The sequence below is a fragment of the Hemitrygon akajei genome, chromosome 15 (genome assembly GCF_048418815.1).
Source record: "Hemitrygon akajei chromosome 15, sHemAka1.3, whole genome shotgun sequence".
Classification (NCBI taxonomy): Eukaryota; Metazoa; Chordata; class Chondrichthyes; order Myliobatiformes; family Dasyatidae; genus Hemitrygon; species Hemitrygon akajei.
Window position 1 is genome coordinate 82,807,114 of NC_133138.1, and position 17,372 is coordinate 82,824,485.

Here is a 17,372-nt window from a genome sequence, read left to right on the forward strand (position 1 = left end):
AATGTCCCTCTGTAACCTCAGACAGCCCTCCACACTATCCACAACACTCCCAACCTTTGTGTTATCAGCAAATTTACTGACCCATCCCTCCACTTCCTCACCAGGTCATTTATTAAAGCGTCGTATCTCTAGGGAAGTAAACTAATTACCCCAATGCAGAGCGATGGGAAGCCTGTACAGGAAACTCAACATAAGATGAGTATGCTTTCCCAGCATCAGAATGAAATCCTGTTTCTCTTTCTGTCAACCTCAATTCATTGTAAACACTTTTCATTTTAAATGCATCATTGGGCTTTATTTTAAAATTTTACATGTTATTATCTCTATCCAGCTAGTTAATGTAAAATTCCTTCTTCATTCATTCCACTGCCATGTTTAATTCCTTAGATTCCCAACATTGCCATGAAGTTTATTCTATATGTTAAAACACGTGCAATTTGGAGGAACCCTAATGAAAATAGTCAAGTTCTGATGAAGGTAAATACAAAGGTGTTAGCAACTAGTTCTTGAGATGGCTGGGATCAATTCAATGAGATATTAAAGAAGAAACTTCAGTACCTGAACTATGTCCTCTCTTCGTGATAACCTAATCTAGTCCCATGTGGAGGAGAATAAATTCCCTTGTCAAAATTAGAAAAAAAGCATATGGCCATTGAGGAGCTAGCCAAATGACGCCAATTCACAGCTGTTCAAAGTATGATCACAACAGGCAGGACTGTAACCACCTACAACCCGAGAAACATTGGAATTAATGCTCTCAAAAAAGTGCAGACTTAGATGAACAATTTTCCTACACCACACAGAATAAATAATATTCATTCTTATTCTCATTCTTAAATTCTGGAGTGGTTTGATTTTGTTTTGAACTATTGTTAAGGATAGAGAACTTAAGAGGTATCGCTAAAAGTTACTGAATGTATTAATGTGGCTTCAGTTTGTGTTATATATAAATACCAGTTGGTTATCTCGAGTGGTACATGCAGGGAAGAGAAACCAAGCGCATTGTTCAGTGAATCAAACTTGAGACTGGTAGAAATTTGACATGGTATGATTCTCTATTTTTAAATCATTCCCTGCACTTATGCTGATTTTGTTTTTTAAATTTGCATTAAGACTCAAGGCTTTATTTTAAAAAATTCAGTTATTTTGGGAAGCGGAGAGCTACTTGGAGATTTCAGACCCGGTACAGTGTTCTCAGAATTAAAAGATTTAAATCCCTATTTTCAGAATTCAGGATCGTTTAATGTCATTTCCTGTACACAGGTGTAAAGGAGAATGATATAATTGTCATTCCGGATGCAGCACAAAAATAACACAACGATAAAGAAGACAATAATGATTTAAAAAAACAATCAAAATAAATACATAAGGTAGTTTTTACAGTGTACGTAAATTGTGTATCTCTAAAGAGACACTAGGCTGCACATAAGGTCATTGACAGGATATAATAAAGTAGTGGTGGAGTTAGTGGGTGGAGGTGTTGATCAATCTTACTGCCTCATGAAAGTAACCGTGGTCCTGGTGTGAATGCTATGTGACCTCCTCCCTGATGGGAGTGAGACAAGAGCAGGGTGGGTGGGATCCTTCATGATACTACTGGCTCTTTTCTGGCACCTTTCTGTATGTATGTCCTTGATGGTAGGTAAGCCAGTGATGTAGTGGAGAGTTTTGACCAACCTTTATAGAACCTTCCAATCTGCCACAATGCAGTTTTTGTACCAGGCCGTGATGCAGTGTGTAGAATGACGTGAGTATGGATATGCAATGTCCAGCACTCTTCAGCCTCCTCAGAAAGTAGAGGCATCGGTGAGTGTTCTTGACTGTGTAGGAGTGTTCTGGAACCATGAGGTGCACTGCTATTCACCAGAATAAAAGGGGGTGTAAGTGGTGCGAGTTCTCCTGAAGCCAATAGCCATCTCCTTTGCCTTGTTGACGTTAAGGAAGAGATTATTTGCCTGACACCAGGCCTCAAACTCTTTCACCTCCTCTCTGTAGGCTATCTCAACACTGATGAGTCCCATTACTGTCATAAGATCAGCAATCTTGATGATGGTTGCTCAGGTGTTTGGCCATGCAGTCATGTGTGAGCAGAGTGTACGGCAATCAGCTCAGCACACAGCCCCGGGGAGGAAGCAGCAGTTGTGCATCCTGACTGTCTCAGGTCTGTAGGTTTGAAAGTCTAACACAGTGGTGTATTTAGACCGAGAAGCAGGAGTTTGTTGACCAGCCTCTGTGGGACAATAGTGTTGAATGCCAAGCAGAAGTCCAGAAATAGCATTCTGATATAAAAATGTCCTTTTTTATGGTGTGTCAGGGCCAGGTACATGACGTCCAGAACAAGATTTGACCTCAGCCCATGCCATAATGCCATTTATTTAATCAATTATCTCCCTGCCATCTCAGAGCTTGTAACATTAAATTGGAACATTTATTGATATTCATTCAGTGCCTGCATTTCAGACATTTGGTTTATTAATTGTACTGAGGTTGCAAAGGGTGCTATAAGAATGCAAGTGCTTTCCTTCTCCTGAAGATCACGTGTATATGAAATGGTGGTCTGACTGTACAATTTCTGGCAAGAGGGTTTAGTTACTGACAGACAATACCAGAAAAGGAAGAAGACATTTAGAGAGGTAAAATGGTTGCAGCGACTGCATTGAATTGTTAACCTGTGCTCTTTGCCTCTCGTGCAGGCAGCACACTACTACTTCATTTGGATGGAGTATGGGAGCAGCCATGATGTCCAGTTATGTTCCACAGCAGTCACCCAGCCACGAGTAGCTAATGCCACTTAAAGCTGACCGCTCTGCTTGAAACTGGCACCTAAAAGAAAACGCCTTAAAGAAAGTTGTTCAAGTGTTTATTGTCGCTGTAGATCCATTGAAGATTATATTCACAAGAAAATGTTGATTCCATGACTTTCAACACTGGAGTGTTTATTGGAGAGAGTAAAATATGCAAGCAAAATCCTCTATCGCAGGGTCCAAGAAGATCTTTACACAACAAGTTTAGAAGGTTGTGAAATCAGTGGTCACGTTCAGGTTATTGTCATTCAACTGTCCACGTGTATACAGCTAAATGAAACAACATTCCTCAGGTGCAAAGCACAATATAAATATCCCATAAAGCCTAGAAAATAATATTAGCAAGTGAAAAATATATTCTGTAGATGTATAAGTTGACATGTGCTTACATCACATATACTATAGCTCAATATGCAACAGAATTATTGCTACTGGTGTTCTGATAAATAATGTATACTGGGTGGTAGCAGAGTGCTCAGATGTCTCACAGCCTGGTGGAAGAAGCTGTTATGCAGCCTTACAGTCTTTTTTCTATACTATAGTACCTTCTACCTGAGGTAGGAGGTCAAAGAGGTTTTGGGACAGATGGAAGTGGTCCTTGACAATGCTGAGGGCTATGTGAATGCAGCACTTCTGTTATATCTCCTGGATGGGAGGGAGAGGGATCCCAATGATTCTCTTAGCACTCCTCACACTCCGTTGCAGGGTCTTTGGGTCAGCTGCCTTGCAATTCCCATACCAAACAGTGATACAGCTGGTCAGGACACTGTTGATGGTGCTTCAGCAGAATGTTGTTAGCACAGGGGTGGAGAGCCTCACTTGGCTCAATCAATAGTAGCCTCAAAGCCTCAAGGGTCTGGATGCACCCCTGCAAGAAGGTCCATGGCTTGGTTCATGTGGTTTGGTTAGTGAGTGCACCTTCAGTACTTAGATGTCACACTCTAGTAACTGTGCCATTCCTCCTTCACTCACATTCCACTATCTCTATTAATGGAAGCATACATAAAGATCAACTGGTGCTGATATACCTCAAAGCTGCTCATGACAGCTCTAATAGCTGAACACACAGGAAACTCATCAACAGCTTTCCCCTTCCCTAGCACAATAAAATGTGACATAACTGTCAACAACAGATGTTGATATCGATATCAATCTCCCCTGTAGATATTCAGAATGATGCTACATCAGCAAATTTTCCATACAACTCAAATGAATTGGAGTCTGATCAGTTTAAGGAGAGTGTAAGAACTAGGGCTTTGGCAAATAGGATAAGAGCTTGGCAAACATTACCTAGTGAGCCAGCTGCTAAGCCATTGGGACTTTTGAATTGTATGATTTTGCTTCTATCTCACATCCTCATCTGATTGACAAACTGCAGCTGATGGAAGCATAAACCTCTATTTTGCCTACTTCTCTCATCCTGAATTTTCCCCTTTCAGATAGCCAGGAATTGTAAACTGATTGTTTGAAGAGCAGGTCATTTAAGGTGTCAGTTTCACATAGCCATACATTGATGTACTGCTGAGTCGGATTATTGAACTATGGTTAAACATAAAACACCACATTGATAAAGGAATGGTGATAAATTTTCAAACAAGCTGGGATGTTACCCCAGAGGGAATTTCCAAGCTTGTCCATATCGCCCTTAGCAACAGAGTTCATGAGTTTATGCTGCAATCATCCAATGTCTTATTAATTCATAGAGTCAAGGAGAGGTATAATATGAAAAAAGCCCTTCAGCCCATCAAATCTGCATCAACCATCAAACTCTCATTTTACTTCAATTCTACTTTAATTCCTCTATTCTATTCTCTCCTTATTCTTCCCAATCCTTCCTAATTATCTGAGGTTTCCAAGTTAATGGCAATGTAAACCACTGTTGAATATTCTATTTTGCTTCTTTTTGCAGTAGATAAGACAAATTAATAAAAATATTATCTTCAGTTTGCCTCAAATCGAACATTTTCTTTACAGAGATTCGCAGGGACTATGTAGCCTTGGCAAAGATCCAAGCCATCAGATGGACCGATATAGCCTCCATTTGAGTCCTTCTTATCCTCCTACAGAAGGGTAGTGTAACATATTCTTATTCCTCCTAATGTATTGATTTGCAATGCCATGTCTGGGAGTAAATTATTTGTGTAGAGGACCTGAAAGTACCAAGCTCTTGTAGAGCCATAGCATTAACCTGCAGAAACTAATCAGCAAATTCTTTTAAACAAAGCTTATAGAGCCCATCTGGAAACTGCACCATTTCAGCTGCATTTCTAAGAGATGCTAACTAAAGATCAGCAGTTTCTGTGGTAAATTGGTGTTGGATTAATATCCACATACTGGTAGGATTTTCTTCTCATGTGTTATCATGCACACCAACATAGTATTGTGATTGTGCCACATACATTGGCTAATGACACTACCTAAAACAATTGTGGACGACAGCTCCTAAAAGATAAGGTCCCACTCATGAACTAATAAATAAATAGTCTATTTTTATAATGTTATCTTTTTTTCCATTTGCTAGTGGGAGAAAACATCTCTATTCACATTTGACCATGCTATACATGGGCATATTTAAGGCAGAGGTTGATAGATTATTGATTAGTCAGGGCATGAAGGCAAGAGATTGGGATGAAAGGAAAATGGACCAACCATGAAGAAATGGCAGAGAAGATGGGCCAAATGGTATATTTCTGCTCCTTTGTCTTATAGTCTATTCACCTAAAGATTAGTTTTCCTATTTTTTTAATGAAGGTAATTGGCAATTAGTTTATTATTGTCACATGAACTGAGATTCAGTGAAAAACTTTGTTTTGAATGCCATCCATACAGATCATTTCAAAACATAGGTACATTGAGCTAGTATGAGAGAAAAAACAATAACAGTATGGAAAATAGTGTTACAGTTACAGAGGAGGTGCCTTACAAATAAAATGCAAATACCTTGATGAGGTAGATTGTGAAGTTGTGCTCATCTTTATCATACAAGTAACAGAGTTTTTATTAGAAGGTAACATGGCTGACTGCATAAATCAAACATTTTCCACTGTTTTCCTTTGGAAATTCCTGATTATCTATTCCTTGTTAATTTTGTCAGTTTCTCATTGCATGAAAGACAAATAGTGAAAACCCACCTGGCATGATGATCTCTGGGAATCCCAGCTTCCTGGCAACGACTGTGTTCCTGTCCACTAGATGTGGATAATCCTTTCTGATCTGAGATACATCCCCAACCAACATTTTCATGGTCACCCACAGGCCTATAAAATGAAATAAGGAAACTTGTTTATTTTTTTTTAATGGGACCTGGAGAAAAATGTGTTTTACTAGCAATTAGTAGCTAAATAAAAAGCATAAATTATATTCAGTTAATGTGACATTCTGTTGACTGGTAAAACTGCTCTTCAATGACCCTACTATTGCAGAATATAAACTGTGGTAGCACAGTTTATATGTGGTAAACCGTGTATCGGTTAGCGTTACGCTATTACAGCTCGGGCTGTCGGAGTTCAGAGTACAATTCCAGCGAGCTCGGTAAGGAGTTAGTACATTTTTCAACAAGAACGCATGGATTTCCTCCAGGTGCTCTGTTCTCCTCCCACACTCCATGACAATTTACACTGACCAATTGAACTACTAATGTAGGTCAATTAATCAGTGTAAATTGTCCTCTGATTAAATAATTGAGCGGCATGGTTCATTGGGCCAGAAAGACCTGTTTGTGTTGTTTCTCTAAATAAACGAAGATAAATACATTTACATAAGTTGGTTCAATTATACAACAACAGAGGATCGATGAAAATTACTTGTGTAGCAAAGTCAGATTAAAAAGAAAGAACTTAACATCTGACACTCGTAACCTCAACATAATTTGTCAAATATGTCTTCATAAATTACATAAATACACTGAAACTACTTTAGTGTTGACATATTGTTGAAACATGGACTACAATATAAGTCCTAGGCTGTCCTAATTATACATGAAACAAGTTTTTTTGAAGATTGTTGCATTAATAAATATTTGAAAATTAGGCATGATGTACCAATCCATTGGCAAAATATGGAGGGGATACTCGATATATGCTTTTCCAGTTTCTGTTATATTTCAGCTTATTAAAACATTTTGCCAGTGTTTTTCTTTAAATTATAAAATGGAGAATTAATTTGATTTTGGGCAAGAATCTATATTAAGATTATTCAATATATTCCAAGTTGTAAATGAAATGTCATAATATTGCTCATCTTCATAACAGAATATGTTGACACTTTGCTGTTACTTACAGTCAAAGTCAGTATGGTAGCGTAGTGATTAGTACCAACAACTTGGGTTCAATTCCCACTGCTGCCTATAAAGAGTTGGTATGTTTTCCCCCTGACTGTGTGGGTTTCCTCCAGGCACTTCGGTTTCCTCCCATCGTCCAAAGATACAACGTTTGGTAAGTTGGTTGATCATTGTAAATTGTATGTAACTGATCGGCTCTGATGAAAGATCATGGACCTCTAATGTGAATTTTATTATTCTCTCTCCAAGTATACTGCCAGACAATCTGGACATTTCTAGTATTATTCAGATTTCTAGCAACTGCAGTGTTTCCTCTTGCACAGCCTTCTCATTCAGCTCATTGTTTTCACTCCTGCTCCAGTGTCTTTCACACCCTCTCTGTGTCATCCAGTCTGTTTGGCTCTCTAACCTATAACAGATATTCCCTTTGTTCACTCCACCATTCTCTTATTTTACATCTAGATTTCTACCATTTGCTAGATCTGAACAAAGGCCATAAACGTGAAGGAGATGCTGAGTATGTTCAGCATTTTATGTTTTTATTTTAAGGACTTGGGAACTGGCTGAGAGTGTGGACTTCAGATCAAGAAGTACCCAGGACATTAATATACCTCCTTCAAAACAATCTCCTATATATCTAATCCCTTTTTGAAACCAATTATATAAAAGTTGATTATCCATTGTAAAAGGAATAAGTCTATTTTGAATTAAAGATCTCTTTGCTAATAAAGATTTTTTTGTCTCATCATCAACATTTATCTTATTCCATAAGTCAATCAAATGTTTTAATATAGGAGATTCTTTCTTTTCCCGTATCCATTTAGATTCCCATTTATATATAAAATCTTCAGGTGCATTTTCTCCTATTTTATCTAGTTCTATTCTAATCCATGCCAGTCTATCTTTCTCAAAAAAAGATGCAATAAATCTAAGTTGATTTGCTTTATAATAATTCTTAAAATTTGGAAGTTGTAACCCTCCTAGATCAAATTTCCATGTCAATTTTTCCAACGATATTCTTGACATCTTACCTTTCCAAAGAAACTTCCTCACATATTTGTTTAACTCTTGAAAAAACTTCTGGGGTAGTTGTATTGGTAGTGATTGAAATAAGTATTGTAGTCTAGGGTACAATAGGGTTGTACCCTAGGGTTCAACCCTATTGTACTCTAGGGTTGTACTCTAGGGTTGTACTCTAGGGTTCATTTTTATGGTATTTACTCTACCTACTAATGTTATTGGTAATACCATCCATTTATCAAGATCTTCTTGAATTTTTTTCAATAATGGTAAGTAATTTAATTTCTATAAGTTCTTTATATCATTATCAACTCTTATACCTAAATATTTTATACCATTTGCCGGCCATCTAAATTGAGTTATTACTCGACATTGACTATAATCTCCTTTAGTAAGAGGTAAAATTTCACTTTTATCACAATTTATTTTATAACCTGATATTTTCCCGTATTCTTCTAATCTATAGGATAATTTATGCAACAAGTGCAATGGGTTTGTTAAATAAAGCAGAACATCATCAGCAAATAAGTTAATCTTGTATTCTTCCTGATTAACTCTGAAACCCTTAATATCTGGGTCCATTCTAATTAATTCAGCTAATGGTTCTATCGCCAACACGAATAAAGCAGATGATAATAGACAACCTTGCCTAGTTGACCTTGTTAACTGAAATGGTGTTGAAATTTGACCATTTGTCACTACTTTAGCTTTGGGATTAGTATTTCAGGTTTTAATCCATTTTGATCAATTAAAGAATAAATATAAAGTATCAAACAACACTCTTTTTTGTTACTTCCAACTAAGGGCTTATTTAAGAGAAAAATTAGGTCAAACAATGTTATTGCCGAAATCTAATGAAATAGAAACTTTAATTCAAAAAGGAAAGATTAAAAAAATTATTTCTTGTATGTATAACTTGATTCAAAAACAGGCAATTAAACAAGGAGTCCATAAGTCAAGACAAAAATGGGAAAGTGACTTGAATATTAAAATTGAAGAAACAAATTGGTCAAGACTATGTCTTGATAGTATGACAAATACAATAAATGTCCGGTTAAGATTAGTGCAATATAATTTTTTACATCAATTATATATTACACCACAAAAAATAAATAAATTCAACCCAAATTTATCCGATCAGTGTTTCCGATGTAACCAAGAAATCGGTACTTTTTTACATTCTACTTGGTCTTGTTCTAAAATTCAACCTTTTTGGACAAATTTAAGAGTTTTATTGGAACAAATTATTGGAACACAACTTCCACATAATCCAATATTATTTTTACTAGGCGATATTGAAGGGATAAAACCGAAACCCAAATTGAATAAATATCAGAAAGAATTTATAAAAATTGCACTGGCAGTAGCCAAAAAGGCTATTGCAGTAACTTGGAAATCGGATGCATACTTAAGTATAGATCATTGGAAGAAGGAAATTTATAGCTGTATTCCACTTGAAAAAATTACTTATAATTTAAGAGATAAATATGAAACATTTTTGAAAATTTGGCACCCTTATTTACAAAAGACAGGATTAAATATATAGGTGCTCCGAAGATGAAATAATTGGTTATTTGGGGAAATAAATAAGTATATATACTAAAGTTATTATGAACTCCATGGAGCATGTGGGGATCTTCCGATATCCAGGCACTCTTTCTTTTTTTTCCTTCTTTCTTTTTTTTCTATAGGGATGTTAGGGGGGAGGGGGGAAGGGTATATATATATATTTTTCATATATTTTCTTTTATTTCTGTAATTATTTGAAAACTCAATAAAAAAAGTTTTAAAAAAAAGAAGTACCCAGGATATTAATGGATAATGCAACAAGCTCAAGAAGTTATATGCCCTGCTTCTGCTTTAATTTCTATCTTTGATCTCAAAACCCATTTTGTTTCTTTCTTTCTCGCTTTTTTTAAACAATCCATGCAACTTCTGATGTGAATCATCTCACTGCTAGTAGCAAATCATTAGAGTGCAGGCTTAAGGATTCACTTCAAATAGCTACACACAATTCAGGAAGAAAAAGGTTGCAATATCTGATAATTTCTTCATTGATTGAATAATTGGTTGTGAACCTAGTTTTTTAAATGGTTAATAGATCTCAGTGGTAGGCAACAATAAGAAATTATGTTTATTATTTTGTGCCTCATTGTTATTAAGTACCTTAGAAGAAAAGCAACATCATGGGGATTTTTAAGCATGAAAATCTGGGGATTAAGGAAGGTTCTGGTGGCTGGAAGAGTTTCAGAAAAAATAGAGGGGCAATGTCTTGGAAAGGTTTAAACAAAAGAATGAGAATTTAAAATTTACAGTGTTTGTGGCCCAGGAGCGAATATAAGTCAGCAAGAGCAGGGATGATCAATAAATCTTTCTTGGTGGAACATAGAATATGAAGAGTTTTGGATTGTGTTAAATCCGGAGTATGTGAAGATGTGGATTAGTGGATTAGGACAGCACTGAATGATTCAAGTATTGAGGTAACAAACACATGGATGATAATTTGAGATGGAGAGAGAGAGAGCGAGAGAGAGAGAGAGAGGGGGGGGGAATAATATGAAAATACAAAAAGTGGCCACAATGATGCTCAAAAGCTCCTTTTAAGTTCAATTTGGGTGTTGAGATTCTGAAGTCAGTCAGTTACCAAGGAGAGCAATGCACAAAGTGTTGGAGATTAGCAGGTCAGGCAACATCTATGGAGGGAAGTAGACATCCAATAATTTGGGCTGAGACTCTTCAATTGGACTGAAAGATAGAGAGCAGATAGCCAGCATAAAGTTGTGGAGGGAAGAGCTGTTAGGCAAAAGGTGGATCCAGGTGAAGGGGATGATAAGCAGTTGAAGGAGGGGAAATATAATTGAATTATTGATTAGACAATAGAGTTTACACAGCAGAAACCAAACAATCTCTTTGATCTTATCAATGGCTAATCTGAATTATTCAAATAATTATTGCTGAGGATTCCATTGCACATTGGCCAATTGTTCATTAAGTTTGACTAATCCTATAGGCTTCTTCAATTTGTAACAAAAGGCTGGTGGTTCTGTGGGCTTTAGTGCACAGCAACAGTCCATTCCTACCCCTCAAATGCATCATCTTCAGTTTGATTTACCAAGTAGTGGAGTAAGTGACATCTCACTAGACTTGGCTGCTGACATCTTACCGGATACAAGCTCGAACCAACTTTAGCCCTGATTCTATGGGTCTTATTCAATTCAGTTACAGTTTGTATTCAGAACATCTGTGCTTTAAAATTCTATTGTGGAGCTAGCATAATATCCTGGTAGCATCTGAACAAAAAATCTACGTTGTTATTAAGTTCTATTCAGAAAAATGCATAAAGTTCTCTGTGTCTTGTTCACATTTTTCCTGCTGAGTATTTACATAAACACACAAATAATCCAAGAGGGTACAAGATATCAAGAAATCATTATGAAGCTAATGTCCATGCTCCAGTAATGTATTCAAATCTGTTTTAATATTCTGGTATCCTGCCCAATAGTTTATTGCCATGCCCAGCATTGTCTGAGTCCAGCCCGATATATAGAACACTTCCTTCATCCAATGCCATCTGAAGCAAAATACTGATTTGCAGATAACACACACAAAGTGCTGGAGGAACTCAGCAAGTAAGGCCGCATCTGTGAAGGTGAATAAACAGTCAACATTTCTGGCTGAGATTCTTCATCAGAACCGGCAGTCTCAGCTTGAAACATTGGCGATTTACTCTCCTCAGTACATGCTGCTGAGTTCCTCCAGCATTTTGCTCAAGATTTCCAGTATCTGCAGAAACTTTGGTGTTTATAATTTGTAGGTAATAGTGACAACATATAAACTTACTTTATTCTGAAGTACAAATAACACAGGAAGTAAGAAATGCAAGCATGATCGAAAGGATTACCTTGTCCTTTCTCATCTCCGGTTTTCGTAGAGATAACTCGATTAAGTAAAGAGTGCAGAAAATCATTCTCTGCCACAAATCTGCAAAATATGAGAAAAGAAATACACACAAGAGAAACAGATTAAATGCAAAATATTAATACAAAAGGCTGGATGTAAAGATATCTGGATGCATTGTGGTCACACCCAACATTTTCTTGTCTAAACAGCATTTGTCAATAATTGTGGCTGGTATCCTGCAAACCTTTGCATCTTAGTTCTTATCATTAGAGGCAGGCATAAAACTCTTGATCAAAACAGAAGGGGATTTTTTTTCTCCCCAGTAAATGTCCAAAAATGTATCTATAAATCCTCAAGGCTCTAGGACAATGCAGGAGGACTGGCAACCCTAGTGGGTATCTTACTTTCAATTTCGTCAGCTCAACTTGGTGTCGATGAACTTCTTTTTCCTCCATCTCCTGGACTTTTCACTGAATGTTCCATTAAGTGCCTTTCATTTCCATTAAGTTGGATGGTGTGAATGCAAAGGTAGGCACAAGTTGGGAGGACAAGCAGGAACAGTTTTCCTATCATTAACTATCTTAAAAAATCATGAGGTTATGGAGTCCAGATGAAGAGTCCCAACTTGACATTTCAGCTGTCTTCTTCCCTCCATGAATCCTACTTGACCCATTGAGATCCTCCAGCACTTTGTATGTTTCTCCAGACTCCAGCACCTGCAATCTCTTGCATCCCCATGAGATTACGGACATATGCACACTTTTTTTCATAACATTAAGGGCCTACATGTACACTTCTAAATTCTGAGAACCTGTGCCCACACTTGGCTGCTTGTTACATCAGCTATTAAAACAAATCCTATGTTCCATTTCAGAGCTTCACTGCTGTCACACTAGTACAGAGCTTCGCAGTCACTTCCTGCAACAAATGGGTGCAGCAGGTTTGCTGCCTTCTGCTGTACCACCTCTTCTCATTCCTTCCCAACTAAGGGAGAAGATTAATCAATACTATACGCCTTCATGGTTTGGGTAACAGATTGCAATCTGAGTTTTTGACCCATCAGAGAACAATTCCAAACTTGCAAATTGAATTAGTCAAACACTTATTTTTAATTAAGTATAATGAGGGCTTTCATATGTATGCATGAGTAGGAGAAGAAATAATGTTTGCTTTTCATTGTAATAGAAAGTGATTGAATTTTCTTTGTTAACCACTTCCAATATAGTCACATTATACACACAAGCACTTACATACTTACACACACCCACACACTCATATTTCACAAAAATACTCACATGCTTTCTCACATACATTGCTATTCACATGCACACAAACACACACACATATTTTCATAAACACTCCAAAATACATAATATGAACACACACTCACACTTTCTTACACATACACCCATATTAAACACACACACACACACACTCTCTCTCTCACACACACACACACACACAGTCACCCCATATACTCTCACACTACACCCACAACCACTCACATTTTATAAGGTTCTAGTATTACACACACACACACACACACACACATTCTCCCAAATGCTCTCACACTCGCATACCACAAACGTTCTTGCAGTATACACCAAATCTCAGACAGCAGTCTTGCAAATGCACTCACATTCACACACACTCTCTCATTCACTTTACACTCCATTTTCTCCTAACTAAGGAGGCACAGGTAGCAACAGCACATCCTCCTGACAGCCTTTAGGTTCATTTTTGTAGGTGCAATGAACCTCAAGAGGCTTTTATTCAATCATTTATGAGGTATGGATGCCACAAATAATGCTGATCTTCATTGTCAGTTTGCCAGCAGTCAACAGCTAGTCACATTGATTGATTAATCACATAGAAGCAAATTCAATAAAGGCAGCACCCTACCAACCCACAAGCAGTTCAGTCTTCGTAATTCTGCCATTTCCAATGGGATTCTACCACTTTCCCTCCCCCACCCCACTCTGCTTTCTGTAGAGATTGTTTTCTACGTGATTGTCTCCTCCCCCCACAACTGATCTCCCTCCTGACACTTACTCCTGAAGGTGTGACAAGAGCTACACCTGTCCCACACCTCCTCTCTCACCAACATTCAGGGTCCCAAACATTCTTTCCAGATGTGACAACACTTCAAGTCAAGTCTGTTGGGGTCATCTACTGTATCCGGTGATCCCTGTGAGACTCAGCACCGACTTGGGGGGCTGTTTTGTCAAACACCTTCACTCTGTCTGTTGAAAAGGCCAGGATCTCCCAGTACTCAACTGAATTCAACTTCCCATTCGGACATGTCTGTCCATGGCCTCCTCTACTGCCATGATGAGGGCAGACTCGGGTTGGAGGAGCAATGCTACCTGGATAGCCTCCAAAAGGTATCATGAGCATCAATTTCTCCAACTTCTGGGAAATTCTTCCCCTCCCTTACTCTCTTTTTCCATTCCCCTTTCTGCTTACACTCTCGTCCCTTCTCTTCTCCATATCTGCACATTATGTCCCCCTGTTCACCCTCCCCTTTCCCTTTCACCCATGGCCCGCTGTCCTCTCCTATCCAATTCCTACTTCTTCAGCCCTTTACCTCTTCCACCTATCCTCTCGCAGCTTCTTACTTTATTACCCTCCTTTACCCACCCAACTTCCCCCCATGAGGTTTTACCTATCATCTGCCACCTTGTACTCTTTCCCCTCCCTCACCTTTTTATTTTGTCTTCTGCCCCATTCCGTTTCAGTCCTGATGAAGAGTCTTGGCCCAAAACATCACTTGTTTATTCCTCTTCATAGACACTGTCAGACTTGTTGACAGCCTCCAGCATTTTGAGTGTATTTCTCAAGATTTCCAGCATATACAGATCCCTTTTGTTAAAGATAATGGCAGTGCATTTCCTTTGCTCCAAGATTATTGCTTAACCAGATGAGATTTTATATGTAAAGTAAGTAATTTCATGGCCATCAACACAGAGACGTTTACTCTTAATTTCAGCTACCATTGTGGGATTTAAACACATGCCTGGTTGCTTGCTGCGTACACAAATATGGCCAACAGAAGACCAATTAGTCCATAAGACCATAGGACATAGGAGCAGAATTAGACCATCTAGCCCATTGAGTCTGCTCTACCATTCAATCATGGCTGATCTCTTTTTCTCCTCCTCAACCTCAGTCCCTGGTCTTCTCCCTGTAACCTTTGATGCCATGTCCAATCAATTAAGAACCTATCAATCTCTGCCTTAAATATACCCAACAACCTGGCCTCCATAGCTGCCTGTGGTAACAAACTCCACAAATTCACCACCCTGCCCTGCCACTTAATCATAATATCTGAATGGTAAGCCATGAGAAATAAATTTTATTATTATTCACTTTCTTGTGAATACACACACACACACACACACACACACACACACACACACACACACACACACACACACACACACACACACACACACACACACACACACACACACACACACACACACACACACACACACACACACACACACAATCCATATGCCCAACCACCTGTCAATGCAGATTGGAAATAACATTTCATCCTCACTGACAATCAAGAAAGATGTACCTCACAGATGTGTAATTAGCTCACTGCTCTCTAGGTACAACTCAAATGTCATCTATAAATTGTCCAATGATACCACAGTATTGACATAATCACAGATGGTGATAAGTAGATGTACAGGAATGAGATAGATCAGCTGGGTTCGTGGTGTTGCAACAACAACCTTGAACTCAACATCAGCAAGACCAAGGAATTGATTATAAACTTCTGGAAGGGGAAACTAGGAAAACACACACCAGTCTTCATGGGTTGGAGTGGGGGCTTGGGGTATCAGAGGTGGAAAGAGAGAGCAGCTTCAAATTCCTCAATATCAAGATCTCAGGGGATCTATCCTATGGTCCACATATTGATTCCATCACAAAGAAGGCACACCAGTGGTTATACTCCATTATGGGTTTGAGGAGACTCTGGTGTGTCACCTAAAAGTGGACAGCATTCTGACTGGTTGCATCACAGCCTGGTATGGATGTTAAGTACACAGGATTGCAAGAGGCTGTAAAGGGTTGTAGTCACAACTCTCCTCACCATTGAGGACATATTCAAAAGATTGTGTTTACAGAAGGAGCATCCATCATTAAGGTCACTCACCATCAAGGACATGTCCTCTTTTCATTACTACAATCAGGGAGAAAGACCCACACTCAATGTTTTAGGATGAGTTTCTTCCTCCCTACTATGGTAGTGACCCAGGAACACTACCTCACGATTCCTCTTTTACAAGTTATTTATTGTAACTTGCAGTAAGCTTTTATTTCTTACACTGTACTGCTGCCACAAAACAACACATTCCATGACATACATCAGTTGATAATAAACCTGATTTTGATAGAAATTTGATGGTATCCTATTCATGGCTAGAAACCTTAAAAGAGTAAGAGAAGATTTTCCTTTGATAGAAATAATTTGTGACCCCCCCCCTTAATATAGTGGTGGTGGAGGTTGGGAGAGTTTCTTGCAAATGCCATTTGGATTGATTATAGAACTGTTCAGAATGACTTCATGAGAAGTAAGGGACTAATGGGATTAAAGTGGTGGGACTGCCATTAAAAATTATTAACTAAAACAAATCATTACATCTGATTTCTTGCTCAAATTGACATAACTATTAAAACATAATAAAACATTCTCATGAGTGCTATCCAATCCAAACTAATAGATAACTTCCTACACATGTTCTATGCAAATAATTTATGAGATAAATTGACTCACGGGTGGAAAGGAATAAAATGCTGCTTCTCTTCATCACTTTCTGCTTTGCCTTTCACAATGTCAGTGATGTCCATAACTAGAAGGAGACAGAAAATATTCAATGAAGCAGAGTTGAAGCATTATTACAGTCTTCAATAATGGTGTGTGCTAAGGTACAACTGACTTTTATAAATTCTATCAAGTGCAGCACAAGGACTGCCGAAAGGAAAATAATTAACATACATCATTAGTCATAGTTTTGGAGACTGTGATATGAAAGGTTCATCATCATCATAAAAGGATTTTCTGTTCCCTTTGGCTAAAAGTGCACCATTTTGATGTTTGATAGCTAAAGAATTGCATGAAACAGAGATCTGTCTGTATACCAATTACTTGAAGATTAGGTACAACTTGTTGATTCTCTTATTTAGTGGAAGGCAGACTGACAAAGATAGATATAATATTTCTGTCACTCCATGTTAGAGCAGTAACCTGTCCCACTGAGGCAGGTGCCAGAGAATAAATTCAGTAAATCCCCTCTTCTGTAGGTACTGTGAGGTACATTGAGCACTCATTTTTTTAACTAATCCCACACTGA

The 17,372-nt window shown here is 38.0% G+C and overlaps 1 protein-coding gene across 1 annotated transcript in view; it reads right to left on the bottom strand.

The window, feature by feature from the left end:
• The window catches only part of LOC140739509 (dedicator of cytokinesis protein 2-like), a 651,201-nt gene that overhangs the window by 491,336 nt on the left and 142,493 nt on the right, over window positions 1-17,372 (bottom strand). The window contains exons 11-13 of the mRNA XM_073067873.1: window positions 16,796-16,871; window positions 12,005-12,084; window positions 5,936-6,061 (exon numbers count right to left, since the gene is read on the bottom strand). Of these exons, the coding sequence (XP_072923974.1) occupies window positions 5,936-6,061; window positions 12,005-12,084; window positions 16,796-16,871 (282 nt within the window). The remainder of the gene's footprint in view (window positions 1-5,935; window positions 6,062-12,004; window positions 12,085-16,795; window positions 16,872-17,372) is intronic.